The sequence below is a fragment of the Barbus barbus genome, assembly GCF_936440315.1.
Source record: "Barbus barbus genome assembly, chromosome: 3".
NCBI classification, from domain to species: Eukaryota; Metazoa; Chordata; class Actinopteri; order Cypriniformes; family Cyprinidae; genus Barbus; species Barbus barbus.
The window spans coordinates 30390085-30411753 of record NC_136731.1 but is presented as its reverse complement, the minus strand read 5'-3'; the positions used below and the strand labels follow the sequence as shown (position 1 = coordinate 30411753).

Here is a 21669-nt window from a genome sequence, read left to right as displayed (position 1 = left end):
CAGACGCCAGCAGCCAATCATCTACACATTTCTCTGCCTGGTCTAATAAAAATAGATTTTACAGTTAACTGTTTCTGTTAAAGATACATGAAGGGCAACGGACCACGAGGAGGGATGTTGGTTGTAGGGGCACACAGTGTAGCCTATAGCTGTGTATATAGTTGAATAACTAGTCAATACAATGTCAAAGTGACCTCAGCCATGGTATTGTGATAACTGATCTGCGGGATTGTATAACTATAAACTGGCAGATGTGTACAGCGAGGGATTACAGGACCATCTTACACAACACTACACTGCATTCGCTTGAACATTTCAGTCAAGGTGAGGGGGCTGTGTATTGTTCCCAGCTCACGAGTAAACAGAAATCGGCCTGCTGCAGAGGCGCTTGGACTGGACAGAATTTTGTGCTTAAAAAAACAAATGGAATTTTTTATTTTTTTTGGACTAATTAGTTTATAGTGCAAGCTAAATTCACAGCAAAGTCACTTTAAGGGTAGCCTACTCTATAGTCTTTGTTCAAAGTCCATATCTTACTATTATTTATGGCGAATCTTTTTAGCTTTTAGGCTATTTGCATACTACACTAACTTTTGCACAGTAAACTTTAACATTATTTCGACGTAAACTTTTTTACAGACGGGGAAAAAAACTCATCAGCATTGTGGGTGAGATTTGAGCCCACGAGCACAGAGCTCTGTGGATTAATGAGGCACTTTTCAAAATAATACCTCCTCCGTCCTGCGGGACAGCAGCGCCATCGCGCGGTTAAATAGGATTTAGCAGGTTACACAAACGTGCATGTAAAAAAAATAACACGACTTCATGCATAAATCATATTTGATTCGTAATACATTCAAACCCAAAGCATAAAACGCATACACACTCAATTAAAAACTGAAATGGTAAATGAACAGAGACTAACTTTATTGCATTTCTGTTCTATGGTTGTTGTTGTCATGCATATATATTTTTTTCGTTAAAATATCTGTGTATATGCAATGAAGTTATATCCAAAATAATTTAAAAATGTTCTCGTGTCATCTTGTACTACGTTCTAAAAGTGATGTCTTGGTACTAACCGGAAGCGGAAATCGCGAGGGAGCGGTTGACAGCTGCTGGTCGTCTGAAGCGGGTCGCCAGCAAAACAACAATAATTGTGCAGAGATGGAGCTGTGTGAAATATTATACAACAAGGCTGAATACATCGAAACGGTATGTTAATATAAAATAAAGCGGATGCTAGTAATAAGTAATAGTAATGCTAGTATATTTCTGCAAACCGAATGTGTATTGCATTATAAACAAAGCTGATTCCCCAGCACAAGTGTTAATCTGTCATAACCTACTAAGTTAGTCAGTAAACGTCTGTATCTTTTGCACACGGTGTTTATCAAACGCTCACATCAGCCCAGACCGTCATGTGATGGTAACGTAAACATTTGATTTCTCTACGTTAGGCATCAGGCAACAAAGTCAGCAGACAATCAGTTCTTTGTGGCAGTCAAAACATTGTTCTCAATGGAAAGGTGAGTTTATGTATGTATTTCGTCTTGCAATTTTCCCCAGCTATGTGTTAACTATGTGAAATGGCCTCTTCTTTCAGACTATCGTGATGAATGACTGTATCATCAGAGGAGACCTCGCTAATGTCAGAGTCGGGCGCCACTGTGTCATTAAAAGTCGGAGTGTGATCAGACCTCCGTTCAAGAAATTCAGCAAAGGGTGAGCAGTGCTGCTGGTTTCATGTAAAACATCTGTTTTCTCACTGATACTGTTTGTATGATTTAACTTGTCTTGTTCTGTGTACATCAGCGTGGCTTTCTTCCCCTTGCATATTGGGGATCATGTGTTCATAGAGGAGGACTGTGTTGTTAATGCTGCTCAGATAGGATCATACGTCCACATTGGCAAGAACTGTGTTATTGTAAGTAGCTCCTTCGTCTCTATCCTCCCATTATTCAACATTTTTACCTGGTGGTGCTTAATTGCATGCATGTTTGTTTTGTTTTTATTCAGGGTCGGCGCTGTGTCTTGAAGGACTGTTGTAAGATACTGGATAATACGGTCCTTCCCCCAGAGACGGTGGTTCCTCCGTTTACAGTATTCTCTGGCTGTCCAGGTTGGCACCTTCAGATATATTATTTTTTATTTACTGTAAGTGTTGTATATTTTGTAGTATCATTCTGTGAATATAAACAGAGCCTAAGCTATTTTTTTGTTTGTTCTATATTTCAGGTCTATTTTCAGGAGAGCTCCCTGAATGTTCACAGGAACTGATGATTGATGTTACCAAGAGTTACTACCAGAAATTCCTCCCTCTCAGCCAGATCTAGGACTGAACTTTAGTTTGCGTCTTGCTCACTTTCATTCTGGGACCAAAGGAACCAATGTGGACTAATATTCCCCAATCATCTCTTTAGCACTAAGTTACAGTTGTAAATCTTGAACAACAAAGAAATACCACTACCAGATTTGTTCACAGTTGTATCCACTTGCTAAAAATCCCTTGCTATCATGGCTATGTTAACATAGAATATGAAATGATAAAATATTTGACTTGTATGCAAACACCAATTTTCATGTCAGTATTTTTAGATTTCTGTTAGCGTTTCATATAATGTCAGGGTACATTGCAGTCCTATTGGCGTGGCTAAGAAAACACAGTGATTAGCTGTTAGACTGAAGGGCCTTTATTTATTAAACTTTACCATTTCTGCAAGACTAACCATTTTTTGTTTGTATAGACAGATTACAGATGGTAATAAATGCTTTTTTTACCAAAAGACATTTTTTTTTAACCCATTTTAAATGATCACAGTGTGTTTTGGGGGTTTTTATCAAACAATATGCTCCTTTTGAAATTTTGGTGGGCAAAAAAAGAATTATTTTCTATTGTTGATAGTGTAGAACATGCGTATGAAGCACAGCTCACATAAAGATCTCTTTCAAATCGAGGAGCTTTCTGTTGGTCAAAACAGTGAATCCATGTGTGATTCTGCATGAAGACATTTTTCATCCTCAGCTGAAAATCTTGATCACGTGAATTCCTATTTAAATGGATTTTGCCTGTAAACATTTGCTGAACAACAGTAGATGTCTTACAAATATTATCTAACAGCGTAAGGAACAGGATGACATGCAAAAATACTCCGTAGATAGATTCATTCAATTACATACTTGAATTTCATTTGGTAAGCAACAGTTTTAGTTTTTGAGGTAGGGATTGTTCAGTCTATATGAAGCAATTCATTTCTATAAACATGATTCACATTAAGTACGGAAATCAAGAAGACCTTTCATACTGTAACTTGCCTGTTTATGTAGTGGAAACAGGCAAGTCTCGACACCTTCTGGACTGCAACAAAACTGATCAAAACATAAAAGTAATAATAAATAAAAGAATAAGAAATCATAAAAAAAATATTTAAAATCTCTATTGCTTTAAAAGCACAAAAGCTAAAACAATAGTTACGCATTCATACAATGAACAAATACCACATGTACACATAGCATACTTGCATTTGAAAAAGATAAAGATACTTGATTGGGAGGATTTTTTAAAAGTTCTTCCCCTCGGCACTCTAATGACATGCTATGCTTCTTTTGATATTTTTTGTTCAAATTAGGTATAATACTGTTCAAATTGAGTCTGAGTCAGTAAGATTTTCTTTTTTTAATTAATTTTATTCAGCAATAAATGTATGTATTCAGTAATTAGTTATATTTTAAAATGTATTCAAATGGAATACAGTTCTTTAAAATATTACCGTTTTTACTGTATTTTGGATCATATAAAAGCATTCTTTAAAAAAAAAAAAAAACTGTAAATCTTACCGACCCAAACGTTTGAATAGTAGTGTAAATTGACAAAAGCATGGGGGGTCTCTGTAATGTACACTATGGCACACAGTGCTCTCCTTCATACAAAGATCAGCCAAAACTCCTTTATGCCTTCTGTTCTTACTCTGTACTGTTATTGAGAAGTGCTAGCTACCCACAACCATTTAAAGAAAAGAGTACTCTATAGAGCTGGGGACACTGCAGTGTAGCTTCAGTATTGTACTGGTAAAACAGCATAAGGGTTCCTCAGTCCAGATTCCATTCACATAACCACTGCTGACACTGTGCCTGCTGCTCCTCACTCTCCACTGGGCTGCTTCTCCTGCGCACTGGCTCTGGTTCTTCTTGGATTTCAGTTTGTGGTTTTGTCAAAATATTCTTCAGTAGGTCCTCCAGAACATTCACACATCTTTGTGGTGCCCATTTGGAGTCGAGGGTGGGTACAAAGGGATCTGGGGCTGTGACGTGGATGGGTTCATTCTCTAGTGGGATGTGCAAGAAGTAGGCGTGCAGCATCATGCGATACGGAGCATTGTCTGTGCGGAGACTGTAAGTATAGTCTCCCACTATGGGGTGACCAATGGCACTGCAGTGAACTCGGAGCTGGTGCGTCCGTCCTACAGGGTGTTTGATATTTAGACTTTTTCCATTTGACACTGTTTCATCTACATTTTGTCTATTGTTGATGATACTGTACCTGTCAGAGGCTGCAGAAGCACTTTTGTGACTGGATCTCCGTCATATTCTCCATACTCTAAAACTGTCAGCTCTGTTTGGCAGGGCTTAGGATTCTCACAACCTACCACACACAATATAAAATTGATGCATGAAAGAATTCCTACTAGTTTCTAGTTCATCCAAAAATGAAAACGTACTCACCCTAAGGCTATACAAGATGTAGATGTATTAATTTTTAAATAAAATTATATTATAATATATAATAGCATTATATCACTTGATCCTCTGCAGTGAATGGGTGCCGTCAGAGTCCAAACAGCTGATAAAAAGTGACTCCAGTCCATCAATTAACATCTTGTGAAACGAAAAGCTGTGTTTGTAAGAAACAAATCTATGAAAAAGACATTTTTATCTACCAGCTAAAATATGATGGCTCTAGCCATAATATTGCTTTCTCCAGTGGAAAAATTTATGTCTGAATCAGGAGAGCAATATAGCACAGTTTTCATGCAAAAACAATCCAGAATAGTTTTAAACAAATATCTCATACTATTACTTATTACTGTTTAAAGTTAAGCCGCCTTAATAATGGATTTGTTGCTCAAAGCTTTTCACTTCACAAGGCATTAATTGATGGCCTGGAGTTCTGTGGATTACTTGTAGATTATTGTGACATTTTTATTTGATTTGGACTCTCATTCTGACGGCACCCATTCACTGCAGAGTATCCAATGGTGAGCAAAATTTTTCCAAATGGCCTGAGGGTGATTTTTTTTGGTGAACTATTTTTAACATTTGAGTTTAATTTACAGCAAGAGATTCTGACCTTCTGTTCCTTCAGTACACATCATATGGGTTTTGCCCTCTGTTGTGTTCTTGCCGATCGCAAAGTCCAGGGTCATTTTTTCCTCAGCCACAGTGCCACGGACCTGCACAGGAAATATTAATGGCCTATATTTTTTTTATGAAAAAACTTTTTTTTTTACATCCATTAAATGTCTGAATGTTACGTACCAGAGCGAGATAAGCTTTGGTAACAAGTCTGTCCTTAAAACAGCGGTACACTTGTCCTGCTGCTGCCTTGTTCAGTGCTACACACAAAGCACCACTGGTAGAGAAATCCAGTTGATGGCAAAACCTGCAGAATATCAGAATACATATGAATGAACTACAGTAAAGATGCATGTGCTTCTTTAAATTATTGTTTGTCTCAGCACATAGCAGAGTAACAGAAACCCTGAGAAAAAGACCTGAAGCCGTAGTAGGTGCCAGGATCTGCAAGCTCTGGGAAGCGATGCTTCAGCTGACTCTGGACAGTCTGTTTTTCATACCACATCTTACTGTCAATACGAATATCCCAGTGTTTGTTCACCACTATATAGTTTGCGCTGTGGTACAAAACACACAAGCTCTCCAGGCTCGCAGGCTCCATGTTCCCCTTCTCGTGCAAAACAAGACCAGTGTTGTTCTGTGTAGAGCATCAAGAAGTTTAGTGACAGTATTTGAAACACATTTAAATAATATATAATGACTAATAAAGACTGACCATTAAAGGCACAGTTGGCACATGCTGATTGTCTTGTTACCGCTGTACTTGTAATGTTATTGACTCCTGTTGTTGTGCAGCATGCTGGTTGCGAATTATTTACATCAAATCTTGTTTATCGTTCCTCTTCGCAGAGCAAACCTTCTCCTTTAAAGGAAGTATTAGATCGCACACATTTTATTCAATGGTCGTGCAAAAAGTTATTACATTGACTGCTTTTCGTTTCTAGCTAACAGCGTAGATTAAATACATTTTCTTTGATAGACCATTTCTCTAAGATACCGTGCGTAACTGGCAGACATAATAGTTTCAAAATAAAAGCCTCATTAGTTCAAATATTTGGCACGATTATTTCATAATTAAATGGTCTTATTAAATGCCGAATAATTAAATGGTCTAATTCAAAAGGAATCAGTTAAATATAACTTTAAGAAATAATATATAAAATAAAAGAGTAAAATAGTCGAACGTTTCTCTATTTCGTTCTTTCGAGTCGGTTCCATTTTCGAGCCGATTCTTTGAAACAAACTGTTCGGAAGAACCGACTCGTAGAAACGTTCTTTTAGTAGTAATGCATGATTCGTGAGTGAACCATTCGTTTAATTCGGATCTTTTCAATCAACTTGATTCCTTCAGTTTTGAACGAACTGTTCAAAAGAACCGAAAACAGCCTGACTTGCCCTGACAAATTGCGCACGCGCATGTCAAATTTATGTCCAGTTTGTCGCAGTGAATTGTGGGGCTAGAAATTTACAGACATGGCGTTCCGCGCGCTTGCATACTGTATGCGCTCCGTCGCTCGCGTCGCTACAAGGTTAAATCATGGCAGCGTGCTCACCAGATCCGCCTGCGCGCCCCTTGTCTCAAAGCAGCGGCCGCTCTCTGTCCTGTCATGCAGCCAGCGGACGTGGTGGACTCAACCAGTGCGGGTGAGCTTTCTGCAGAGGGGATGTTTGTCTGTGCGGCCTACTAGTGCTGCTGGATTGCTCTGTGACCTACCTGTGTCTTTCCGACAAATCTATTCGTACATGACAGCTGAGAGCCCTACAAAGTTAAAGTTAGATTTCGTGTGCATTCACAACATACATCAGCCACGTCAATTATTACTGTTTTCAAGGTGTGACCTGCAAGACTTTAAATAACTGATGATCAGTTAACTTAATAAAACGCTAATAGTTTATACATACGATGACTGTGTGTGTATCTGCACGGTTGCTGCGTCTTTTACTGTAGCTATTATTAAAGTGATACTGTTAAAGTTCACTGTTAATAACAATTCTGTCATCGGGACGTCCCAAACCTGATTGACTGAAGTCCTTCTGTGGGACACAAAAGATGTTGGGCAGAATGACAGCCACTTCATTTGACTGCATGGAAGAGATGCAACTGAAGTAAACATCTTTCGTTTGTTACTGAGGGAAAGTAATAATAATAAAGACAATTTTGCGTGAATTATCTCTTCATTTGCTTAAAAAAACATGCTTATCTAATTCTCTTTTGTCTAATAAAGCTGGTATTGTGTGCAGTGAATATTGTTGGCTCTGGGATGAATTGCTTATGTTCCTCATCTGTAAGTCATTTTAAGTCAAGCATCTGCTAAGTGAATAAATGTTTGAATGTCTCCAGATTTTAAGCCCTTCTGTTCATCAGTGTCGGCACTACGGGGATCTTCCACCCCTCACTTTAGAGAACATCGAAGAGCGTATCATGTATGTCCTTAAGCTGTATGACAAGATCAATCCAGAGAAGGTGAGAGATACTTCATACTTACCCCCTGCACCGTAACATTACATAGGTCGTTTTGCATACGATAATCTCCAAATACTGAAATTTGAAGGACAATGATATGCAATTTCTGTGTTAACTGGAAACTGCTTGCCTAGCCACCATATTTTAATACATTTCTTAACACGTTACAACATTTTTCCATTATTTAATGCATTAACTAGCAATGAGCATTACATTTGTTACAGCATTTATTAATTTTTGATAACCTTAATAAAAATACAACTGTTCATTGTTAGTTCATGTTCACTCGGGTCCATTAAATTAACAGATACGACTTTTTATTTTCATAATATATTAAGTATAAATGTTTAAATTAAGATTAATAAATGCTTTAGAAGTACTTTTAGTTGAACTAATGTAGTTAAATGTAGTTTTTGTAGTTAGGCGAGCTGCTTTATTAGATTGAGATACTGTATAATACATACTCCTAGCATCAATCTCTGATACTTTTTTCCTTCTCAAGCTGCTAACATCGTCTCATTTCATGAAAGATCTGGGGCTGGACAGCTTGGACCAGGTGGAGATTATAATGGCTATGGAAGATGAGTTTGGTTAGTGTGGGTTTGTTCCTGTACCATTAAAGCATTTCATACCTGTGATATACCTACTAAACATTTAATTTGAATTGTGGCGCTCAAACACATTATTGTTCAATCCACAGGATTTGAGATCCCAGATGCAGAGGCCGAGAAGCTTATGACTCCTGCGGAGATCATAAAGTTCATTGCAGATAAAAAAGACGTGTATGAATAGAAGAATGCTATATGGTATGTGCATCCTGTCTTTTGAGGTAATGCTTAAGATTGTAGGTTACCTTTGCATGCTTGCTAATTTTATCTTAGTCTCACATTTCCTTTTTTTTTTTTTGCAGGTAGTGTATTGACTCTGTATTAAACAATATGGATGTGGACCGGCTGCATCCACACAGTGTCCAGTTTCTGTCATACCATTTTCTTCTGTCTCTTGCTTATGGAGTCAACTGCCTTGTCGTGTACTGTTGTATTTAATGAAAATGCCGCTATAAACTCTTGGGAACTTGAGCTGAAAATAAAGCCAAGACTAAATTGTAATTTGGTTTGTCATGATACCCCAAGTGAAGCCTCATTGTGATGTCTCTAGTGTATGGGCAGTGTTACTGCAACTGAAATTCAAGGTCAGTGCTGGTCAGTGCTGTGCAATATTCTCAACAAAATACTGCTTCCTTTCACCAGTTTAAAATGCATAAGTGTAAGTAAATCGTAGGATGATTTTAAAAGGTGTGGAACTTTCCAAACCTCACTGGGCAGCCTGACATACTGAGGCAGATTTGCCACAATTTTTTAATTGTTTCCAAGACGGTTTGCTTACTAGATAAAGTTTAAAAAAATTCACTAAAGATTCATTTAGACTGATGTGTACCAGTTTGTTCAACTATTTCTAGCATTACTAAATTGAAACAAATGAAATTTTTTAGGTTTTCCATGACTGAAAACATTCAAACCTATTTGAAAAGTATTTTTTGGTGCTGCTGCTGGCACAGAAATGACACTGTGGCGTTGACGGTGTATTAGGTCATTTAATATTTCACTGGTCTTAAGATTATATAATGGCATGTGGCATCTCACAAAAGTTTGTTTATAATAACACTATAAAAGCACCACATTTGAAAGTGTCACCCATGAATTATTCTGCAACGACCAATAATGGCAGGATTTTTGAACTAAAGCAATTTTAATGATCCCTAATTAATGTAGAATAAAACTTTTTATAGCCACTGTATGACTGGAGTCTGTGTCATGTAAACAAACATTTTAAACCTCTTTTAAAAGCACTGTTTATGTTTTTGGATGTAGAAGTGCTCTACATACCAGTAGGTAAAACATTTATGGTAATCAAAATGAGATTCTTAAACATTTCCATACAGAACTCTCCATAAACCATGATACTAAGCAAATTAGTTGGGTGTACTCCATGTAAATATTTTGAATCTTGGCAATTCACTTGCAGTAAAAGTATATTAAAGAAAAAAAACCACCATTGCACACCATATCACTGTTAGGCTTTATTGCGGGTTGTACCCAAGTTATACAGCTTTGTATTCCGATGTCAAGATCAGGACTTTACAAACAGTTATTATCAGTCTACAAGTACAGCCAACAAAAGACCTAAAAACTACTCTATTACCTCTACCTCGTTACATATGCACTTAAGGGTACTAAAATTAAAAACCAAGCAACAGAGAAGAAAAAAAATAAAACAGCATTACAGGAAACATTCATCACTACACATTTGAGTATCTACCATGTATTACTAGACTAAACCTTGTGTCAATTGTTACCAATACAAATTAGGATTGTCCTTCAAAAAGTGCAGTTCCCCAAGTTAAAATTCTAAGATGACCCCAGGAAGACGCTGAAAAGAACTTCCTGCTCATTTAAGTTATCTTATTGATGTTTATTTCTATTCATTTTCAAACAGTCTACCGAAGCAGTGTGCATATAGGTTACATGTGAGCAAACTTTCTTGACAGACCACTAGAAGAAATGTTGGAGTTGAGAATTTGCTATTCCACAGCCCGTTCTGTGAGGAGCGCTGTGAAAAAGGAAATGTTAATGCAACCCTTCATTTGCTACAACTGGCCAATTTGTGTGTGACAAAAAGTTAAAGAAATCATTTCAATCATGGCACATTACAGGAATCGTATTTTTAAATCCCGCCGCTACCACGGCCAGGATTTTAGTAAGCAAAGACACAGACGTGGAAGCCTCACCCTACACTGCATAGACTCTCTTAGAATTTACCCATGGTGGAAGTTTCGATTTAAGCTCTCGTTCATCCGTTTCTTGTGCTGGTTTTACTAAAGCTTTTCGGGTTTATAATGACATGACAGCAATACTCACAGTTTAAGTCAATTGCCTTAGCACATTGTTCAACAGTAGGAACCATTTAAAAGACAAGGGTATATTTGCTCACAGGATAAATCAGAAAAGAATAACATTTTCAGTACAAAAGTAGAATGTCAGGCCAAGTCACTTTTTCGTTTTCCTCTACGTTCAACCTGGCTATAAAAATGGGGATTGTACATTGCTCATGAATATCCTCAAAACATCCATTTTGCAAGTGACATTTGAAGCATATACATTGTCCAGCTTTTACAAAAGAACAAGTCCCTTTCCTCCCCCTGCTTGATAATTTGGCATGACAGTGAATTATCATAATGTCTCAGCATGACAGTTCTGTCTAACACCAAAAAGCTGCACATACATAAAACAAAATTGAGGAAAAGAGGGGAGTGGGACAAAGGCAAAACAAAAACAAAAAAACTATTAAAATAGGAAATAAACTGGGTGCCAATGGCTTTTCCCTACACTTCCGAAAGTAAAAAGCCTCGAAGAACGGGGAAACTAGCAGGGAAGAACCCATTCAGAACCATTGGTAAAGCTCAGCGTAGCACTCCCAGAAAGGACTAATGCTACCCCGAACGCATACGAGCATGTAACTAAAGCACAAAAGATTGAGCGATCCACATCGAGGGAGTAAACAAAGTTACGGCAAAACCATCAGCGATACCTGCAGTTATACGCCCCCTAAACAAGAGGAGAATACTTGTGCTCCTGATGCACAGGAATGGAGCAGACCACTCAAGCACACAGGCACAGACGCACAATAAAATGACAAACAAAAGGCAAAGTCCTCTGTCCATGCCGTCCAGTCTCCAAAAGCTACACTCTTCCTCCAGAACACAAATACAGTACAAGCTTTTCTAGTTCACTATGTACACCAAGTGCAATTCCAAAAACTAATTTTCGGCTTTCGTTATGAAGTTTCTCTCCAATGCTCCACTTAAAATTTTTCCAACAAACAAAGATAAGCCAGGTCTGGAATTAAGTAAACAAATCCTTTGATTGAAGTATATTTGGTAAAGCAGTTACTTAAAATGGTTCAATACTGGCACGCAACCATAAAGTGAGAGTAATACTCAGGGTTTTGTACGAAGAGTCATTAAATATGGATAAGTTAACACACCACGCATGCAATTTCTACTTCTCAAATAAAACAAAATGGAGAAAAAAAACTTAAACAGCTTAAACAAATATTACGGTCCATGGCTTAGCCTAATGCTGACATCTTTCTCTCCCTCTCGCTCTTGAAGCATCTCAGAAATTGTGCACCTAAAATATAGTACGATAAAAGATAAATAGTCTGTAAATCTACGCACATTATATAAACTACCAGCAATAGATTACATTCACCTCTAATCCAGCCTTCCTTGGCCACAAGTACAGAGGTAAGCCATTTTCAATGACAAACCAGCTTTGAGGAAGGGGAAAAAAGGGGAGGGAAAGAGGGAGAGAAAAAAAAATTTAATTAAATGAAAATAAAATTGTAATGAGCAGCCAAAACATTGATTTATTAATATTGTAAGGAACTTCAGATTAACAACCAAACTGTACACGTTACAATCATTTTCTATTTGTAAACAGTTAAAAGCCACTTGACTTGTTGCATCTTCGGACACCATTTAAATCAAGGCAATGAAATGTGGACGACTTTTGCACTGTTAAAATAACCAAACAAGATTTTCTTTAACACCAGCTCTGGCGATGAGGAATATATGAGAAATATATATATATATAAAATCAAACAATGTATATGCAAATTACTGAAACGCATAAAACATTACTTCAGACAAAGAAAAAGCAATTCTGTAGGCCGAGTCATTGGCTACAGTATGCATAGTTACAGACTTCTGCTTTTTCTTATGACATTTGACAGTTACTTCGACAGTCACAAAGCGAAAAACATTGAGCCACTCAGTGGGAAAAAGGGAAGAAGGACTAGATAGTGATTCAGCAAACCATATCCACTCGTTAATAAAAAGACAGCATATTTGAAAAGCAGTATGTAGAATGTCTCCAGCTTAGAGCAGTTATTTGGCAGAGAAAAACTTACAGAGCTATAAGTAGTTTCAGTGCTAAAAGTTGGATTTTCCTACAAGGAGTTTCTATGGGGGAAAACTGGCTATATTTCCTGAGAACCATGCTGGTTATTTAGCAGACAAGAGGAATAGATAAAATAACCAATGACATGGCCAAACACTGATCAGTATTCCCAGAGATAAAAAGCTTCATCATCATCCTCAAGATTTTTTTTTAAAGTTTTTTTTTTTTAAAGTTTTTTTTTGTATTTTTTTTTTTTTATAATTTTTGTAAGATTTTTTAAATTCTTTATGCATTTTTTTTTCTCCATTTAAAATAAAAAGGAAGAATGACCATACTTTCCCCCTCAAAAAGTTTTGTAAACAAGAGGGCACAATGTGATGCCTCCAAAACAAAATGGAAAGCCTATTTTGAAAGTGCTGTTCCCCCTGGCTTGCAGGTCGGGTTTGCAAGTCACAGCTGTGGCTACAGTTTTTTAGACTGCAGAGCTAAATTCTTTAGTTTTAAAACAAAATTGGTGCAATACTTATTTCTGTAATATCATCAAATAATCCTAAGTCAGCATCTATATCTTGATCTCGAACTCCACAATACCACAATAAGGTAGGCGTACATCAAGGCATAGTAGAGCGCACACTTTAAGAACATCCTTGAGTAAACAACTACACTGGAACTGTCGGCTCCCTCTATATTGCAGATTATACTGAGAAAAACCACATTCAGTGCAAAGTTAAAAAAGCTCAAACTCCAACATTGTCAGCAAACAAAATGCAAATACTAAAAACAAAACAAAAAGAATTGGAATTCAAATAAACATGATGAATAAACAGATGAGCTCGACTGAAGCTTTTTTCTGTATGAAGAGCACTACCTGGAAGTGTAAATACATCCTTTCACATTATAGAATTGGCCTGCATAATTCAAGTATTCAAACTGATATGTTTTGGGCTAAAACAAAGTGGACATATGTGCAGAAAAAAACGTAACTTGTTTCCACAGGGTGACCCCGCATTGTTTTTTTTTTCTTTTTGTAAGTGAAGAAAGTCTAACTAGTGCCATTAGATTTTTTTTCATATATAATATATATATATGGTCATATGATTATGATTAACTATTTCCACATTGAGGTCACGGGTTTGTATGTTTTTTTTTTGTCATTTTTTGTTTGTTTTTAAGTCAGGTGAAAGATGCACTACATGGACTCCCCAACAGGAAGGAAGGAGCTGATGGGGGAGGGACTGTTGACCCCTTCACCACCACTGGGGCTGCCCCACAGGCTTGTGGAGTAATTGGGAACGCCCCAGAGTGACGAGCCGTGCAGGTCTCCGCTGCCAGCTCCTGACAGCCCGCTGCCGTTCCAGTGATGTGGATCAGTGCGGTTTGGGAAGGGGTGAGAACCCTCGATGGATCCGATCCGGTTCTGAGAAGAGCCCAGCGTCTGCCAGCTGGGAGAGGCAGTCATTGACTGACCTTGTGCAAAGAAACGATTAATTTCCTCTTCACTAGCAAACTCTGCAAGAATAGTAGTGTTCCCTAAAACACACCTGAGGAGGAAGAGCAGAACCTTCATCAGTATGGTGCCTCACTCACATACAAGTTTTTGTGAACTTCAGTATGGGGTTTCGGAAATCTGGAAACGGCTTTGCACATTATTTCAGGGTTTTGATCGAAAGAGAAAGCAGGCTGATACACCATTCATTTAACAAGCATTAACATTTTTGTAATGGAAAGAAAAAGTGCTGTGTTTATGAAATGATTCGGTCAAGTCCCTTAAAGTAATAACTAAGGATACTATTGTATTAATAGAACATGGAGTTATTCCAAACAAAACTCTTAATTAAAAATGTTGATCAGTACATCCAGAATATTTGATTTCTAAGAATCTGAGTACATGATAAAACTGAATTATGCATATCACCCTAATGCATTGGTTCTCAAACGGGGCTGGACGCTTGCATTTTTAGAATGAACATTTTTCTAGCTATGCCAAGCTCTAAAATACATAAAACCCTCAAATTATATATATGATTGTATCAAACATCAAAATAGTAATCAAGCATCTCAAGAAGAAAAAAATGAACTTGCAGTCTAAAACTTTACTGTAATTTACTATAATTAAAACCATTCATGATAAATCTAGTTATTCCAGAAGTGATCAAGTTATTTATAGCTGACTTACACTAATATCCTCTTAAACAGCTTCATAATTATTAGCTTTAGTAGTAACATTTCTGCTCTTTATCCACATTGGCAAGTAGGGCTCGCTGCATCCTGCGGTGGACATCCAACCCCGCCCACATCCAAGTGTGACATCATATTGGTAGGTTTAGGGGTGGAGATGGACAGGTTTAGGGGTGGAGATGGGGTGGGTTTAGGGATCAGGGGGTGGAGATGGGTAGGTTTAGGTAAATGTAAGGTGGGAGGAGTTGGATCTGGATCCAACCACGCCCCCTGGATCTTGTGGGCTGCAGCGAGACGCTCATCCACATTGGAAAAAAACAAAAAAAACCCAACGATAACAAAAAATCTGGACTTACATGTGCAGTGACTTCTGGGCTTTTGCTGCCTCCTCCTTAGAGCTGTAGCAGACGACAGCATTGCCATGGGGAAGGTTCAGATGGAATGTGATCAGTGGACCGTGCTGCATGCACAGAGTTCGCAAGGTGGAGCCATCAATCTGTAAAACACAGACTTGACTTGTAACCCAAGAAATTATTCTGCAGTAGCTTTATATATAAAACAATGTCGGTTTCTAAATGGACCATTTTGTTTAATAACATCCATCAATTACAAAATAATTATTGAGAGTTGGCCATTGAGAATTATAAACTTTCGTAGCTTCATAAAATTAGGGTTGAACCACTGATGTCGCATGGACTACTTTAATGATGTCTTTACTACCTTTCTGGGCAACTTGAACGTTTCAGTTGTGTTGCTGTCTATGGAGGGTCAGAAAGCTCTAGGATTTCATCAAAAGTATCTTAATTTGTGTTATGAAGATGAACGTCTTGCAGGTTTGGAATGACATGAGGGTAATTAATGACAGAATTTTCTTTTTTTCACAACTATCCCTTTGTTTTTCTGACTAACTTGTATTAAAAAAGTATAGATTATCTATATTAGTAATTACAGGTGATTCAGACCTGCCGACCTTTGAAATTTGGGGGGGGGGGGGGGGGGGGGGGGGGTATGGCATATATCATATCCTGATATTTTGTGAGGAACTGCTGTGGAGCATGGACTCTTTTTGGTTTCTTTTTAGGTCTGCTGCTCTCTCCCCCTGTCAGTGTCCTCATCTGATGTCATGTTTTTTTTTTTAGCTGCAAGGCATGAACACACACACACTTTTCTGTCACCGAGCACATAACTTTACACTACTTTGCCAACTTAAATGCCTGGTGAATAGGCAAACTAGCTTGAAAATTATGCAGTGTTAGGATAATGTTATTCATGTTAAATATTTCCCAAAGGTCTGCACTCAGCTATACACAGCTGCACGATTCTGGATAAATTGAGAATCACAATTTTTTTTGTCTCAAACAGAGATCACGATTCTCCCACGAAACAAGATAATGTGTGACAAAATATTATTGCTGCTATTTAAAAGTGTTTAATTTGAACAAATTATTAAATATTTAAATTAATATGTATTTCAAATATTTAGTTAATATTAAAATTATGAAAAAGAGGTTTGAAGGAATGATTTAATGTCTCACTCATAAATACTTCACTTGTTTCTTTACTGGATGAATCAGCGTTTTTGAACGAATCTCTTGATTCAATCAGAAACACATTTTAAGTCACTTTTAGCCACCTAGTGCCGAAACAATGCAATCGACACAAACGTTATTTGAAGCGCCAGTTAACTTTCAAAAGGTCTATTTTGATCGCTACCATAAACAGTGTTTATATCTGAACTATTAACTTTGATCCCAGTATTTCTGTGATAATATGAATGACTGTAATACAGAAATAATACTGTGTATTACTGTATACTGTTTGTGAAGCCGTTACCCAAACATGGTAACTGTCTGCTCCGTGTCAGTAGCTGCGCGAACGCAGATTTGAATGTTAAGACTTTTTTTAAAGGTTTATTAGACACGGGCGAAGCTCTAGTGCAAATATATCAGTATTTATCCAAGTACGTGCACTTTTTTGGACTAAAAGCCCTAATATTAGGACGCTGTTCAGTGAGTGCAGCTATATGAACAAATAAACTGCAGCAGATCTGACTGAATATGAATGTGCGCTTTTATTCTATTCAGTTCGTCTAGAATTTTAACGTGATCACATCGACTCCAGAGGATTAAGTTAACTCAACTCAATACTTTAACTTTCCACATCCACCACAACCCGTTTACCTTGGTTGCAAGTACAGTATGTACTGTACTCTTTTAAGAAATCAGACGGCGGGAGTAAAGTTACGAGACAGAGCGGGATTTTGTTTTGCTGTCTATTTGCAGTCTCTTTTTAATGATAGGTCAACGCATTTGTCAATCATCCCACTTGCTAGATGGGGGAATGAACCCAGCGCTCTGATTGGTCAAAGTCCTCTTTCATTGCTGTTGCTTGATTGCTTTGTGCGTGCACAAAGGCGTCATCAGGTTTTTGCGTAGTTTAAAATGACAAATCATACCTGCGTACTTTGAGGTCAAAATACGTGCCTGATACGCAAAATGCGTACAGGTTGGCAGGTCTGGTGATTCATAAAACCCTAAATTGCTAAATAGTGTGCTGATAAATAGTTTTAGTACATTTTCAATGTGTTTTCTGCTAAAATGATGCACAAATCAGGAAACGTAAATATGCTTGACCTGCTAAAAGGAGTCAGTACATTCCAAATCATTAAACATCTTACCTGAGGTGTGAGGTTTTTGAGAACAAGCCAATTAGTTCTCCCTGAGCTGCTGTCACCCCAGCTGGAACCTGCAGACAAGATCATTAAAAGTCTCTCTCGTTTCTTTAAATGCAACATCATTTACACTATTTATTTATAGAGTTGTAGGTTAAAGGGAATATAATGGACTAACCAGAGTTGAATCTGGATTCAGAGCTACCCCAGCCTGCCAGTCTCAGAGAGCTGTTGTCCCAAGATGAGGGATGTTTCTGGCCAGTCAGGCCAGGCGGGGGGCGGGACGGAGCAGAGATACCTTTTGAGGGGAGAGGAACCTTCCACAGCTCATGAGCCAAAGAGGTGTTGGTGACTGTACCAGGAGGCCATTTGGAGTCACTGTTTCTGGCTGCAGCAAAGAAAAAAGATCAAATTAAAAGGAGTGTTTGAGGGTGACAAGCCTGTGTGGCTACACCGAAATAGCTGCCCACCAACCTGAAGTGCTTTGTGCTGTACTGCTGAGGGAACTATTGTGGTTGGAGGCACGAATGGATGTCCAGGCACTATTTGAAGGCAGCGTGGTGTTAAGTGATGAGCATGGCCCTGGAAAAACAGAAAAAATTATTTGTTTGACGGAAACACAAATACATACAAATCTGCAAATTACACAACAATTTAAACAGATGGGGTCAGTAAGATTTTTGTTGTAATGTCTTTGAAAGAAATCTCTTTTTGAAAGAGGTCTGCATTTATTTAATCAAAAATACAGTAATAATAGTAATACTGTGAAAATGAATTACAATTGAAATGTAACTTCTCTATTTTAATACATTTAAAATTTAATTTAATCCTGTGATGGCAAAGCTGAATGTCACATAATCATTCAGAAATCATTCTAATATGCTGATTTTGTCCACTAAATGTTTTTTTTTTGGAAACAGCAATTATTTTTCCAGGACTCTTTGATTAATACAAAGTTCAAAAGAACAGCATTTATTTATTAATTTAAAAGCCTTTTCATTTTATCAATTTGATGCATCCTTGCTGGAAAAAAAACACTTTTGAACAGCAATGTATACTGATATACCCGGTTTAACAGATTTCTTACCATTGTTCCTGTCCCTGAGGTGATCAACATCCCGGACTGTATTAATGGAGAGATTATTAATCACACTGCCAGGAGTGACAAATGGGTCAGTTTCAGGATCAATGTTTGGATATCCTTTCCAGGGCTCACCAGGACGGAACTCTGCCAAACAAACAAGACACAGTGTCATTTATGCTACAATGGCACAGCGACATGCTCGATCAGGTTGGAGCTACTCTGTAATATTTTGTTTCAATGCAAGATTTGATTGGAACAAGTAAAGCATTTATGAAGTGAATGGGACTGAACCTGGAGGCCAGTTGACATTGGTGGAACCATGAGGTGATTTGGCACGGCTGGGCCAGCCATCTCCCACAGAGCCAGGAGGACTGATGGGAGCGTTACTGGCATTGATGAAGTCATATGGACCAAAGGGTGAGTCTTCAAGCCTCAGGCCAGATGTTATAGCACCTATAGTAAAATCATATCCATCAGACACTTTTGCACACTTTCAAGACTGCATATGAAAAACATTTTTTGTTGAGAAGATTAGGGCTGCACAATTATGACAAAAATACTGGTGTTTATTTCCTTTGATATTGTATTTATTGTTAAATAGAATTTTTTTTTTTTTTTGCGTAGGTCAACTGCATGGCATGGCATCCAAAACTCACACTAACTGACTGCTGTTTTATATATCAGATAATCAATGCTGCCTAAACAGTCAACTTCACACTCTTAATAAATATCAGCAATAAATAAACAAATATAATTAACAATTAATCAATGTGTCAATTTATCACAATTGTTATAATAATTTAATATTTACTGTGTAGCCCCAAGACTGATTACCAAAAAAGGAATTAAAAAAAGGGGAGATGTACCAGATTTGCTGGGGTTTTGATCAAGTGGCGAGTTAACGGAAATGTCCATGGCAGTCCACTTCTTCAGACGGGACTGTGGCTCCTTAAAACCAACACTGCCAATGTCGAGGTTGCTTACATTCAAGTTTGAGTTCAAACCTAGAGGAATACAACAAATAATAATAAAAAAAAAAAAATTTAAAACCAAGAAAGAACACATTCTGCCAGAAAATGAGGTTAACAATGTTTCTGGTATCCAGGAATTAACATCAGCAGCAAGAATAACAAAAAGATCATTTCATCAATTCTATCGATTTTAAATCAGAGCGCACTCAGTATTTTTTCTCATTAAAGGCTTGATAAAGAGTACTTCTAAATAATTTATTTTGGAGACAGCATCACAAATCAACACAATGTCCATGCCACTATAGCCTCTTTCACACAGAGAATCCGGAAAATACACGGGTAATGTGTTCCGGGAATCATCCCGGGATTGTTTGATTTTGGTTCATTCACACTACCAGTGATTTTCCCGGAATCTGTGTGTGCTTTCACACACAACCCGTAAAGATCCCGTAAAGACACGTGACGTGTATAATGTGCCGCGCACCATATCACTAAACTGGTGAACGATTTCAGCTTCAGCGCGGATAGTGAGGAGCTCCGATCGCTGCTTCATTGCAGTTTACACATTTTTCATTGTGTGAATGTGTATCTGCCTTCAAAACACCCAGTAAAATAGTTGCATGATAACGCGCGTCATCAGCCTTTACGGCATTGGTTCTGGCTTTTGTTTACACAGAGCTCGTTCCGGGACTGAACCCGGCAATGTTACTAGGTCCCCAACCCGGGATCGGTCCCGGAATCAATCCCGGGACGTGTTTGCATTCACACAGAAGGCACTCCGGCAATTTTCCGGGACCAACATGCAGTGTGAAAGGGGCTTATGGCAGTCTCAACACCGCAACCAACAAAAAATGACTGAGTGCACAATAAAACATGGGAATACATATGGAAGGGGAGACAAGCGCACACAAAGAAAAACAACCTTATTATCGTCAAGCGGCAGAAATTATGAGTAGAAGCACCATACATATGCCAGCCAAACATTGGATTTCCAAATAATAAGGGTATGAACTCAAAAGGTTTTGAGACATAGCACTGTTTTCTTTTCCCTCAAATACAAAATGCAAGAGGAAATTTTGCTGGGGACAACAAAATAGATAGACTGTATTCACCTCTTGCTGGCAGAGAGCTGCTGTCAGGACAGAAGTTCTTTCCTACCCGAGGGTTGATGGGAGAGCCTGGCGCCATGTGGCCATTGCTCAGAGGTGGGGCTAGGAGGCTATGACTTTGACTAATGCCAGCTGGCTGATAACCTGACATGTCAGAGGCAAACATTGTGTTGGGCTTGGCAGCTTGGTGCAACAAAGAGTCAGTCTGGCCTACATTAAGATGGGGAGGACACCCACCTAAAGGGAAATTACTGAACGAGCTCAGGGAACTTTGTTCTTTCTGCAGGTCAGAGGCATTGGGGGGCATGAAGTTATCCATATAGGATTTGAGGCTGGGCTGGTGCAGCGAGGGTGGCTGAGGGGAAGTCTGCTGCTTCATCAGGGAGGGATCGAGATGGCGGGGAGGCTGGATCATCTGCTGGGACGGACCCAGACCACGACCCTACACATCATCACAAATGGAAAATGTCACGTCAGACAAGCCAAGACAGAAGGAAACGGAACACAGAAATGGGTCTAAGAGATCACAAACCTGTTCCTGGCGGCTGTTAACAGGCATGGCCCTCTGGCTTTGCGCTTTTTGCTGCAAAAGGAGACGCTGGGACGGGGGGGAGGGGAGTGTAAGTTTTAAGTATGACAGGGAAGGAGTTAACTTATCGCTTCTAGGTTGGTACTAGCAACAAGATCAATACCTGTAACTGATTAATCTGAGAAAGCTGAGACAGTTGGTTGAGCTGGGACAGCTGGTTCAGCATAGCCACCTGCTGTGGGCCAAACAGAGGGTTCAGACCTCCATTATTGGGAGAGTACTTCAACAGGGGTGGTGGGACCTGGGGGGGGTATAAAAATACACATTTGTTATAAACAAGGTTATTTTCG

The 21669-nt window shown here is 38.4% G+C and overlaps 4 protein-coding genes across 8 annotated transcripts in view; 2 read left to right on the top strand and 2 right to left on the bottom strand.

Annotated features, from left to right (window-relative positions):
* Nucleotides 1–1093: 1093 nt before the first annotated feature.
* LOC306855389 (dynactin subunit 5-like) lies at nucleotides 1094–2959 on the top strand. Its single transcript, XM_079394084.1, has 6 exons — nucleotides 1094–1215; nucleotides 1461–1529; nucleotides 1607–1725; nucleotides 1816–1927; nucleotides 2020–2122; nucleotides 2239–2959. Exons 1-6 carry the CDS (start codon nucleotides 1168–1170, stop codon nucleotides 2334–2336), a joined length of 549 nt encoding a protein of 182 aa, XP_079250210.1. The 5' UTR covers nucleotides 1094–1167; the 3' UTR covers nucleotides 2337–2959.
* rpusd1 (RNA pseudouridine synthase domain containing 1) lies at nucleotides 2673–6798 on the bottom strand. The gene is made up of 6 exons (XM_079394060.1): nucleotides 6068–6798; nucleotides 5772–5989; nucleotides 5536–5659; nucleotides 5348–5450; nucleotides 4541–4642; nucleotides 2673–4460 (listed from the first exon to the last, which is right to left on the bottom strand). The coding sequence occupies exons 1-6, from the start codon at nucleotides 6068–6070 to the stop codon at nucleotides 4090–4092; spliced, it is 921 nt and encodes a 306-aa protein (XP_079250186.1). The 5' UTR covers nucleotides 6071–6798; the 3' UTR covers nucleotides 2673–4089.
* Nucleotides 6598–9612, top strand: LOC306855392 (acyl carrier protein, mitochondrial-like). Its single transcript, XM_079394088.1, has 5 exons — nucleotides 6598–6996; nucleotides 7694–7816; nucleotides 8319–8406; nucleotides 8517–8622; nucleotides 8727–9612. The coding sequence occupies exons 1-4, from the start codon at nucleotides 6826–6828 to the stop codon at nucleotides 8606–8608; spliced, it is 474 nt and encodes a 157-aa protein (XP_079250214.1). The 5' UTR covers nucleotides 6598–6825; the 3' UTR covers nucleotides 8609–8622; nucleotides 8727–9612.
* A 3431-nt stretch (nucleotides 9613–13043) lies between these two features.
* Nucleotides 13044–21669, bottom strand: part of LOC306855362 (trinucleotide repeat-containing gene 6A protein-like) — a 29662-nt gene continuing 21036 nt past the window's right edge. For 2 of the 5 annotated variants that reach the window (XM_079394012.1, XM_079394013.1), the window contains 11 exons: nucleotides 21483–21620; nucleotides 21323–21388; nucleotides 20794–21232; nucleotides 19577–19714; nucleotides 19002–19163; nucleotides 18714–18854; nucleotides 18101–18208; nucleotides 17805–18014; nucleotides 17633–17700; nucleotides 15312–15451; nucleotides 13044–14318 (listed from right to left, as the gene is read on the bottom strand). In XM_079394012.1, coding sequence (XP_079250138.1) covers nucleotides 13967–14318; nucleotides 15312–15451; nucleotides 17633–17700; nucleotides 17805–18014; nucleotides 18101–18208; nucleotides 18714–18854; nucleotides 19002–19163; nucleotides 19577–19714; nucleotides 20794–21232; nucleotides 21323–21388; nucleotides 21483–21620 — 1962 coding nt within the window. In that variant the 3' untranslated portion in view covers nucleotides 13044–13966. The remainder of the gene's footprint in view (nucleotides 14319–15311; nucleotides 15452–17632; nucleotides 17701–17804; nucleotides 18015–18100; nucleotides 18209–18713; nucleotides 18855–19001; nucleotides 19164–19576; nucleotides 19715–20793; nucleotides 21233–21322; nucleotides 21389–21482; nucleotides 21621–21669) is intronic. The other 3 variants (XM_079394015.1, XM_079394016.1, XM_079394014.1) reach the window with 2 other exon arrangements.